The 11,293-nt window shown below is 45.2% G+C and overlaps 1 protein-coding gene across 5 annotated transcripts in view; it reads left to right on the top strand.

Moving 5' to 3' along the window:
• The window catches only part of Frmd5 (FERM domain containing 5), a 281,243-nt gene that overhangs the window by 218,320 nt on the left and 51,630 nt on the right, over positions 1 to 11,293 (top strand). For all 5 annotated transcript variants that reach the window (XM_026787798.1, XM_026787796.1, XM_005364351.3 and 2 more), the window contains exon 2: positions 7,563 to 7,667. In XM_026787798.1, coding sequence (XP_026643599.1) covers positions 7,563 to 7,667 — 105 coding nt within the window. The remainder of the gene's footprint in view (positions 1 to 7,562; positions 7,668 to 11,293) is intronic.

Below are 11,293 nucleotides of genomic sequence, written 5' to 3'. Positions count from 1 at the left end.
GGGGGAGGGGGATAGGTTTTGAAGACATCTCCATTTGTGCGTTTATGATGGTTAATACTGACTGTCAACTTGACAGGGTCTAGAATTCTAGAATCACCAAAGAGAATGTCTGTGAGGGAAATCCTAAATTACATAACTGAAATGGGAAGTCCTACCCTAAATAAAGGGGGTACCATTTCATGGTGTGGGGTACCATTCCATGGCATGGGATCCTAACCAAATAGGAGGGAGGAGAAAGCTGAGTACCACGTTCATCCGTTTCCTGACTGGGGATAGTGTGGCCAGCTGCCTCGGCCCCTGCCACCGTGCTTGCCTTTCCTTGTTTATGTGGTTGGCAGGTGTGTTTGCCACAGAAAGGAGAAAGGTGGCTGATACACTGCCTTCACAGAGAAGCCCAGTGTCTTCCTGCTTCCAGCAAAAATGGTTCTGACCAGTTGACATGGTTAGGAGAGTGCGGATCCAAAGGAGTCAACGAGTTTAGAAAAGAATTGAATAAGTGGCTGTGTGTGTGCGTGTATGTTTAGAGACGCAGCCACCGTCAGAACTGTAAAGCCAGCTCAGCTGCATGGACAGACAGCACTATAGTTTGCCTCTACGGGCCATTTGAAGAGCTTCAGGGTGTGTGCTCACTATTAGAGACGTGTGCCTTGGGACAGGGCAGACTCGGATTTGAGCCCCACATGCTGGTTGTATACTCCTGGGTATTTTACTTTGCTAAGCCTCAGTTTCCACTTTATAAAATGGAATTAATAGAAACCTTCCTTGTGAAATTGTTAAGATTAAAAATAATGTTTACCAAATGTCTCCTATGATAAGGTAGTGACATGGTGGACTTTGTTTCACTCACAATCCCCCAGTGACTGCTCTAGGAGAATACATACAAGGCCTGTTTTCTTGACTTAATGCAAAACAACCAAAGGGCCACCTCAGGACCAGGGCTCTCCAAAGTACAGCCAGGTCAGCAGAAAGGTTACACAGCAACTTAGCATCTCTCTGGTCCCCTAGCATACTTTCTCTCCCTTCTATGGGACATTGATCCCAAGAATACTTCTTTCAAGGTAAACTCAGTCTCAGAATCTCTTTCCAAAGCAACCTGATCTGTAACTGGTAACAGTGCAGGTGTGCAGTGCTGACTGTGACAGGTCACAGTGCTGGTGAGCAGTACTGACTGTGACAGGTCACAATGCAGGTGTACAGTGCTCACTGTGACAGGTAACAGTGCAGGTGAGCAGTACTGACTGTGACAGATCACAGTGCTGGTGAGCAGTACTGACTGTGACAGGTCACAGTGCAGGTGTGCAGTACTGACTGTGACAGGTCACAGTGCAGGTGTGGAGTGCTCACTGTGACAGGTCACAGTGCAGGTGTGCAGCACTGACTGTGACAGATAACAGGACCATGGTACCCTGAGTGTCATGAGACCAAAGAGAAGTTCACTTTCCCCAAGTAACTTTTGCAGATCTCAAAACCCTGCATCTGCATGAGCCTGTGGTCATTTAGAGCCTTGCTCGAGGAAGCCCTCAGAACCCAACAGTTGAGCGTTTTCCCCAGCGGTTTCCAGTCACTCTTTGGCCTTAACATAACGTCACATTCAGTTGGCAGCAGGCAGTGGCAGACATCGTCAGTGATGACATCTCATCCGGGCTTGCTAGGCAGGCCTGAGCAGACCTGGAGTCACAGAGTTTGTAAGCTTGCTGGAAGTTGCAGAGATGACATGAATGTGCCAGTGACCCTGCTGGGCAGGGGCTCTTGCACTCACCCCGCTGCCCAGCCAGGCTCCTCTACCTGCTCTCTGTGAAGGCTGGGTCATGGGTAAACCTGGAGCTCCGAAGACCGAGTCATCCTGCCCCCTCCTCTAGTGCATATTAGGAGGTAAGTGGCCAAGCCCAAGAGTTATTTATGGACGGGAGACACCTCTTGTGCCTTGTACTGTCTTGTATTTGTGACGGTGACTTGTATCTGTCACGTGAAATGTGATTAGACCCCCTGCAGGATAGGAGTGCCACAGAATAGTGCCCACAGCCTTGAGCCTGCTATAGAGGCAGTTTCTAGACTTGAGTAAACTTTGCTTAATTGTTCTTTGTGTTTACTTTGGGCAATGGCCCTGAGGTTTTGTTTTTTCTTCTCAATTACATAACCTAGTAACAAATATCTTAACCATCTACATTGTTAAAGCTACTCAAGCGTAATATCTCTTGCCTGGAGCTGAGGCAGAACGATCAGCAGTTTGCGGCGAGCCTGGATTGCATAAAGCCCTAACTCCAAAAAAAAACAAACAATTAATTAAAATTAATCTTAAAACAAGCCTTTTTAAAGTAGATGAACATAGAATATGATAACTGTTATCACCTAACAGAATCAGAGGCTCTAGGCGTGTTCATGGGACATGAGATTATTTAGTCCATGGAAAACAGACGCAGAGGGAAAATGACTTATCCAACATGCTTCCTCTCTTTACATCACCTGGGCTTCATCCTGTGCTTACCCACTGTTGAACTCCCAGGGCTGGTTTCCTGCTGTGGACCTGTCCTGCCCTTCCCCAAAGCGGGTAGTTGGATCCTCTCCCAGGGCTGGTTTCCTGCTGTGGACCTGTCCTGCCCTTCCCCAAAGCAGGTAGTTGGATCCTCTCCCAGGAACCAGTGGGGAAAGCAAGGAGAGACGGGAAGCAATGCTAAGACAGCAGTAGAACTGGGAAGCCTTGAGGAGTCCTATGTAGGCGGGAGGCAGAGGGTGGCCCACCTCCATCTTCACCTCCTAGAGACCAGAGTCTAGAGGCCAGGACACATGTTTTGGAACAGACTCCCTGCTACAGCAGAGCAGGGTTAGGGAAAGCCCGTCCTGTGAATTGGGTTTGGTGACACCTGCAGTCTTTGCTCTCTGATGGCTAAGCTCATAGCAAACGCACAATGAGTTAAACGGGGTTTTCTGGCTCTGCATGCACATATGAGATCTGTGACCTCAGCAGTTCTCTGACCTGAGCAAGGATTGCCAACAGGGTTTCCATGGCATGAACCTAGCATATGAACCTACCTAGATCAGTGTGCCATAGTGAGAATCACCCCAGCTCTTGATGTTTTCACATATACTGGTGGGTGAGGCAAAGGGGCTTCTGTGTGTATTAAGGGTAAGTGAGAACAATATCTAAAGGAGCACCGATCTTCCCTCCCTCTGAACTCTGATATCCCTCCACGCCAGACTTTCCACTCTGCCAGGAGCTACATGGTCACCTGACCCCCATGGCAGCCCATGTGAGACAGTATGACTGGCAGATGACAGTCACTGGCACTCCCCTGGCTCGAACTTCCTGGTAAACCAGTTGCTCTTCTAGCTGCAGCCTCAGAAATTCCTGGACAGGTTTTGTTGGTTAATAGCAACGCAGAAAAGTGAGCTCCTGGGCCCAGAGCTCAGCAAAAGTTCCCCACTTCAAAGAAAATGTACAAGAATTTAGCGGGTGCCAAGGTTAGGAAACCTGAGGCCCTGCTATCAGCATGCATGGCCTCAAACTCGCTTTGCTGCAGATAGCTGGGCTCAGCACAGTGTGGTTCTCCAGGGCAGAAAGCAGAAAATGCACCAGGAACTGTCACACTTTGCTCCACTCACGTGTCTCATCCTGCGAAGGTGAACTAATGCGTTGGTTCCTCTGTGCCATGCAAACCCTTCACACAGCATCCATGCGCAGACCCCAGACACACAGACCCTGACACTGGCCAGGAAACTGGGGAATCCTCAGTCTGCAGAAAGTTTAAATGTAAGCTGGAATAGTGGCCAAAAGCTGTCCCATCCCTGGTGCCTGTCCTTTCCCATCCAGGCCTCGAAGAACAACTTGTTCACGTCTCGCCTTTTCCATGAGGCTCCTTAGTCTGCATGTGCCATTTTCCCATGCCTGGACTGATACTTTGGAATCACAGGGCCCTCTTTCCATAACCCCTCCATCTTACTCCCCCCTTCTCTCTCCATCTTACTCCTCCCCTCCCCTCCATCTTATCAATGCCTTCTCCCTCCATCTTACCCCTTCTCTGAGAGCCCATAAAGGTTCTCGTTTAACCCCATGGGGCCCAGAATGGAGAAAGTCATGGTTATTCATCCTCATGAAGCCTCCTTTAGTTTGGACTTCAGGATGGAGAAAGTGGAGGTTCATGGGTGGGGCTGTCAACATGCTGCTTCCCCACCAGGATGCACCATGCCTGATGCCATCCAGGATTGGTTACAGTGAAGTGCTCTTCTGCCCGAGGCTGTTTATTATGAGGCAGAAAATGCAGTTAACCTTAAGTGGTTTGGATCACTGGCCCAGGCTTCCTTTCTCCTTGCTGCCTCTGTTCCCTTTGAAAGAATAGTCAAAACAGAGACCCAGAATCAGGCATGCCGAGGAGCAGAACCATCCGTGTTCCCATCCTTGGCTGTCTGGGGGGACGGGTGCTCGGAGGCTCACGGATCATCCTGTGCACCACACAGAGAGAATAAAAGCCTTCACTTACATGCACCGTTGTTTTTAATATGTGTGTGCTGTTATGATTCATAAACTACAGAGTTACTTCTGAATGAGTGTTTATTAAGTTACTATGACCCAAAAACATCTTTGGGAAGAGACTACCCTCCAGGGGAGCTGGGGACAGGGGCTTGGGTGCTCTGCTTGGGCTTCCTTGTCCTGAAGCTAAGCAGGCTCAGGCTTGGAGCTCTGGCTTTGCAACGGAATGGCAATCACCTCTTAGCACAGCTGCCTGTTTCTCCTGGGTAAGCAGTGACACAGCGTTTGTCTCCCGCTTTTCCCTACCCCAGGTTTCCGTGTGGTTGGAAATGAGCTTTTTCGGCCACTAGAATTCAGACTAGCTGCTCACCAGGCAGTAACTACCGTGGCGCGAATAACGTTGGTAGAAGACGAAAACAACACACACACCCTGCCAGCGGCTTCTTCTCTTCCATTAAGCCGCTCCGAGGGAAATAGTAGTGTAGGCCTTGCTGCATGGGCTGAGTTGAACACATTTTCTCCCCACCCATTCCCCAGATGACCTTAATTAGGATAGTAAGCCCGTTTCCACAGCAACAACAAGGAAGGAGTGGACAGACCCTGCCCCAAGAGACAATTGCCGCTGGTGGCATCCTTTTAAGGACTTGGCTTGTGACCCGCCACCCAGAAGTCTCAGGGGGACTCTTGATCTCTGTCCTGTTTCTGCTGGGAGACCAGAGTGTAGGATGGAAGCTCCTGCTTCAAGAATGTGTTGTAAGAGGGAGCATCTGTCAGTAGAAGGGCGGGGGCCAGGGGGGCACCTCCACATCGCTTCCTCCTTTAAGCTGCCAGGTACTCATCTTTCAGCCCTGGCAAGAATAAACTCCTTAAGACATTTGCTGGAAGACGTAGACCCTGCCCTAGATCTTCCATAGTGTAGGGTAAGCCAGCAGAAGAGAGGAGGTGAAGAATGAGCCTTGCGTGAAAATCTTAATAATGTACCTGTTGTTGGAGCAGGGCCAGGCCCTTCTCTGATTGCAGGTCTTTGGCACTTGCAAGACATTGGCAATTGGTCAGTGTACCAAAGGGCATCTGAGGTGAGCTGCAGAGCAACTTGGGACAGCTGCAAAGACAGAAGCTTTGCAGGGCTCCAGATATGACTTACAGTGACCTGAAAGTCATTCTCCTCCTGGCTTACCAAGGGTACCCAGACAGGCTTGGGAAGTAGAAGGTCTGAGTTATATTTTATGTACCTTTCGGCCAGGCTACCTTCTCTTTATTGAGAGTTTATTCAACAGATACGATAAAGCCCTGCCCATCTTGCCTAAGACCTTGCGTTGAGTTTTGGGGAAGGGTGCACAAAAGAAGCAGGCGAGAGAGAAAGAAGGGAAGAAGTCAGCAAGATAACCGAGTGCTGTGGGTGTCGCCAGGGACATAAATAGGAAAGCAAGGTGCAGAGTTCAGGCGGCAGCCAATCCTTAGGCCCTTTGCAGAGGGGCTTTGGCACCAGGACCTCAGAATGGCAGGGCGAGGAGAGCTACGAGAATTGTGTCCCAAGCAGGAATGCAAAGGCACAGGAGCAAAAGAACTTCAGCCTGCTCGGGAGCAGGAAGGCTGTTGTCAGAGTGGGGTGGAGAGAGATTTGGTGGGTTCCGAAAGAAGCAAGAACTAGGCTATGTAGGACATTACAGCTCTGGCCAGACTTAGGGCTTTATTCTGAGAGTTGGGAAGACACTGAGTGGGTTAAGCAGAAGTGAGTAGGGTAACTAAAGATCACTGTCACATTGTTTGTAATAAATTAGTAAGAGTCTCCATTAATGTGACCTGGGTGAATAACATTAGGTCCATTAGACTGTTTACAGTGGTTGAAAACTCTGAGACATAGCTGTGTGGACTACTATAGAAGGGTTTGAAAAAAAATCAAGAAATGGTATGTATAATTGAAGTGTAGAGTGAAGCCCAGGGGAAGAGCGCGTGTGAGCCCCTGGATCCCCAGTACTAGAGGCAAATGTGTTATAAATGTATTTTAAGGGCCAGCAAAATTGTTCAGCAGATAAGGGGACCTGCCACCAAGCCTGATTGGATGATCCAGGTTTCAGTCCCTGGGCTCATGTGGTGGGAAGAGAGCTGACTCCTGGAAATTATCCTCTGGCCTCCACACATTCACCATGGAATACAGACACACACACACACACACACACACACACACACATATGTATATATATGAGATATATGAGGGAAGGGTATGTATGCCTCTTTTTAAATACATTATGTATAAATGCATTTTATATATAATGCATTATATATAACTAAAAAGAGGCAATATCCATACTTATAGATGTACCTATATATAGACAATTACATAACAGTCTGTTTGCAGGCTGATCCTAGGAAGACCATGGGGGCTCGGAGGGGATAAAAACTAACTTTATAGCATATTCTTTTGTACATTTGAGTAGCTTAGTCTGTGCTTGTCTTATTCAGCAAACAAGGCACGATACCTAAGTCATGATCACTCTGGTTACTGTGTGAAGAAGGGCTAAGCAGGGAGGGCAAGAGTGAAAAGAGAATGCACTAGAAGGCTCAGGAAGTATTCCAGCTGCAGGACAGCTGTGGTTTGACCTATGGAATTTGGCAATGGGGATGAAGAACTGTGGATGAATTCAAGAATTCTGATATCTCTGTGGTAGGAAATTGTTGACTTTGTCCCAAGTGCTAAAAGCCTCCAAATGCCAGAGAATATGTGAAACATGACACCATGGAAGACACTTCTGGGTGTTCACTGTCTTCATGTCCACATGCAATTCATAAATCATCCTTAGAATCATAAAAACAAAATCAAAAGCGAGCTATCACAGTGCTAGAAGCTTGCTGTCCACCCAGTCTGGCCAAGTCAGTGAGTTTCAGATTCCATGTGTGTATGTAAACACACACGCACACAATACACAGATGTACTCATACATACATGCACACACACATGCATACACACACAGTTCACTCTAAAGAGTTGCACACAAATGCATATGTGTGCACACACATGCACACACCTCTTATGCCACACATGCACAAGTCACCCTGAAGAGTGTGCATTTCTCAATGGAGCTTTCTTTCTTTGCAGAGAGATGCCAAAGGCCAGTACCTGTTTGACCTCCTTTGCCACCACCTGAACCTGCTTGAAAAAGACTACTTTGGGATTCGTTTTGTGGACCCAGATAAGCAGCGGGTAAGTGTCAGGGTCTGGGACCAGCCCAGACCATAAATTATTTCTCAGACCAAAGGAGAGGCATGGGAAGGGTAAAGACACAACTCACATAGCTTTATTGGGAGGGAGTTTCTCAGAGATCCCTCATGAAATCCTGAGTTCACATCCTGAAAATTCACCTGTGTTTATTCTCCAAACAGCTTTTATACCAAAACATAAACCAAGGGGGAAATTCATTAGCATTCTGTTTCCTAGGTAGGCAGGAGAGTGACTGTGGTCATGTCCACACCTTTCTTTGCCCGCTCTGTCACGTCTTCCTATCTGTGCCTGCTCTGTCACATCTTCGACTGAATTAACATCTCTTTCCAGGCGATCTCCAGAATTACAAAAAAGGAGCAGAGTGACATTAGTGTATCCTGACCCTTTGTTTAGGATGTTATCAGTTTGTCTCAAAAGGGCAGGTGACCACCTCCTGTGTGGTGGGTACAAACTGTGGCCTGAAAGTCTGGTCACCATACATGTAGAAATATGGACCTATATAATATGGCCCTACAATCCACTGTCTCTTATTGATTTTAATAAAACCTGTACTTCTGCAACAGGACAGATTATCACACCTGTCCTAGGCACAGATTTCTCCATTTACCCAAACTTACCCATCTTTGGAAACCAGGCATCTTTTATACAAGCTCCTGTCTTAGGCACCTGGGGAGGAGGAGCTTCAAACCCGTCACTGACTCCTGATATCTGCAAAGAAAAGGGATTAAGGGAGAGAGACACCTTTGGGCTCTGTATCTTGGAGCCATACTTTCTTATCAGGAGAAATAATCATGTTTTATGAATAATCGTGCTCCTAAAGACTATAGTCTCCTATTTAAAGGAGAGGAGGCTCGCCTGGGTGAAAATGGTCTAGAGCACATCTTAAATTTTAAATTGTATCAAAATCTAAAATTCTTTACATATGCATTAAACCCAAGCATTTACAGGGCGTGTCAAACCTTTTTCAACATCTTATAAGCAGTTACAAACATTATCAGGTCAATACCATAATTAACAATAAATCCACAATTAAATCCAAACATTTATAGGGCCCGACAAACTTTCCTCAACATCTTATAAGCAGTTACAAACATTATCAGGTCAATGCCATAATTCTGTAATGGGAGTTAACAATAAATCCATAATTTAACATATCACAATTTTCTTACATCCATATTAATCAAAAGACAGGAAAAGCTTTGCTGATGGATGAGAGCCCAGTGACATTGCTGCTGTCAGATACCAGTTCCAGGCTCTGAGCAGCCGTTAAGCCCTCAGGCTGCCCCCCTCTTAAGTGAAGAGGGGCTTCAGTCATTCCTTATTTTGAATCTTTCTTTCCCTGAGGGGAAAGCCTAGGTCTTAGTTCTCAGGTCCAATATTTTAATGAAGATGAGTTCTGAGTCCCAGAGATTAAAACAGTCAGATGTTCAGTCTGCATCTCAGCTCCAAAGCAAACGGGATTCAGACTGCAGAAAATTGTAGTCATCACGCAGCAGGGCCTCTGGGTCTGTGTGTCCCCAGTGTCTGGAAGCAGCTCAGCATCTGTCCCTCAGAGCAGCATGGTACCCTGCAGTGCAGAGTGGAGATCTCATGATCAGTGACTCCTCTCTGAGGGGGCGGGGAAGACTGGACCACGGCCCCTCTCCTACTCCTTTCATTCTGACTCCTCTATGGGGGCTTTATCAGCTATGATGTCATCGGGTCTGCCACTCCTTTACTGTATATGCAGTCATCTCATCCAGCTTTATTTTCCTTCTGTGCAAAAAGCACAAACACATCCTTGACCCCAAATTAATATAGGCCGGGTCTTTTTATAATTTATTGCAAGGGCTTTTTCACCTTGCCTTAGTAAAGGTCACCTTGGTGTCACCATGCCAGATCTGTCTGCAACATTTATCCTTTTAAGTTGTTTTCAAGGAGCCATGGCATGCTCCACAATTTCTTTTCATTATTAACCATATATGCAGTTCTTCCATTGGCAGAGTCTTTTGTAAAATTTTAGCATAACATCTTTCCAGGGATCTTTAGCTATAACATTAACAAAATATAGTTGTGCGAATAGCAGCAACAATCAGCTAGGAAAAGATTATTACTCTGGCCTTTAAATTGAGCGAGCACAATTGTCTAAGAATCACTACCTTAAAATTATTAATTAATCTATTGCTTAGTAAAAGAAACATTGATCATAGTCAGTTCTCTGCTAAAACATCTCCTGGACTCCATCCTGCTCTTCTGTATTAGACAAGCTGCTGCTTTAAATTAAGAGTTTAATATCTTAACTGGCAAAATGGGAAGGTGTAGTCATAAAAACCATTCTGTTTTTCTACAAAACTTCTGTAGGATAAGTTTTGTATTTAATATACATGCTTGCTAAGGCTGAATCAAAATTAATATAATGTACTTACAGATTATATACTCTACCTGCTGATCTATAATCCACCTGCTTGAGTGCCTGTTTGGCAGCTCCTATAAGCTCTCTACTGGAAATTGGCTCGATGCTCCCTTTAAGAATTTTACTTAGTGGCTCAAGATCTCCCAATAAGAATATTATAATTAAGGCTTTAGCCAATGTATATCTAATTAGAAGTTTGTAAACTATGCTCCTCTTAAGTTGCAAGTCTGCCTAACTGATAGGAAAATGGAAAAAGGAAAGCATATTCAACTAATGATGCTGGCCTAATTAGACATCAACATGTAGAAGAATGGAAACAGTTCCATATTCACCTCTATGCACAAAACTGAAATCCAAATGAATCAAAGACCTCAACATAAAACCAACCACACTGAATCTCTACAATGTTAGAAGTACACTTGAATGCATTGGCACATCTAAATTACAGTCTCAGTGGCACAGACATTGAGAGAAACAATTAATATATGAGGTTTCCTAAAACTGAGAGGCTTCTGTATAGCAAAGGACATAGTCAACATGACATAATATCAGCCTATAGAATGGGATATGGTAAGGACCTAAACTGAAAACTCTCAACAGATGAACTTAAAATGACTGAAATACACCTAAAAGTTACTCAACACCCTTGGCCATTAGAGAAATGCAAATCTAAACAGCTCTGAGATTCCATCTTATCCTTGTAAAAATGACCAAGATTAAAAATACTGCTGATAATTTATGCTGAAGAGTCTGTGGAGTAAAGAAAAAACTCCTCCAATGCTGGTGGGGGTGCAAATTGGCACAGCCACTTTGGATTCTAGTGTGGCAATTTCTTAGAAAATTAGGCAACAATCTACCTTAAAACTGAGCAATACACAAAAGATGCTCAACCATAAGGACATGTGCTCAGCTATGTTCATAGCAGAATTCTTTTGTCATAGCCAGAATCTGAAAACACCCTAAATGCATCTCTTCTACACATATGATAAATAAGTTGAAATAGAAATCAAAGAAACATCACCCTTTATAAATAGCTACCAAAAGCAATCTTCAGATTCAATACAAATTAAAATTATAGCAGAATTCTTTACAGGCCTCGAAAGAACAGTCCTCAACTTGATAAGGAAAACAAAACTCAGGATAGCCTGAACAATCCTAAAATGCTGTACAATTAAGGAACTTCTGAATGCATCACAATCTCTGACTTTAAACTTCA

This window comes from Microtus ochrogaster (assembly GCF_000317375.1).
Source record: "Microtus ochrogaster isolate Prairie Vole_2 chromosome 14 unlocalized genomic scaffold, MicOch1.0 chr14_random_1, whole genome shotgun sequence".
Classification (NCBI taxonomy): domain Eukaryota; kingdom Metazoa; phylum Chordata; class Mammalia; order Rodentia; family Cricetidae; genus Microtus; species Microtus ochrogaster.
The sequence above is the reverse complement of the archived record's forward strand: the minus strand, read 5'-3'. Positions and strand labels throughout refer to the sequence as shown.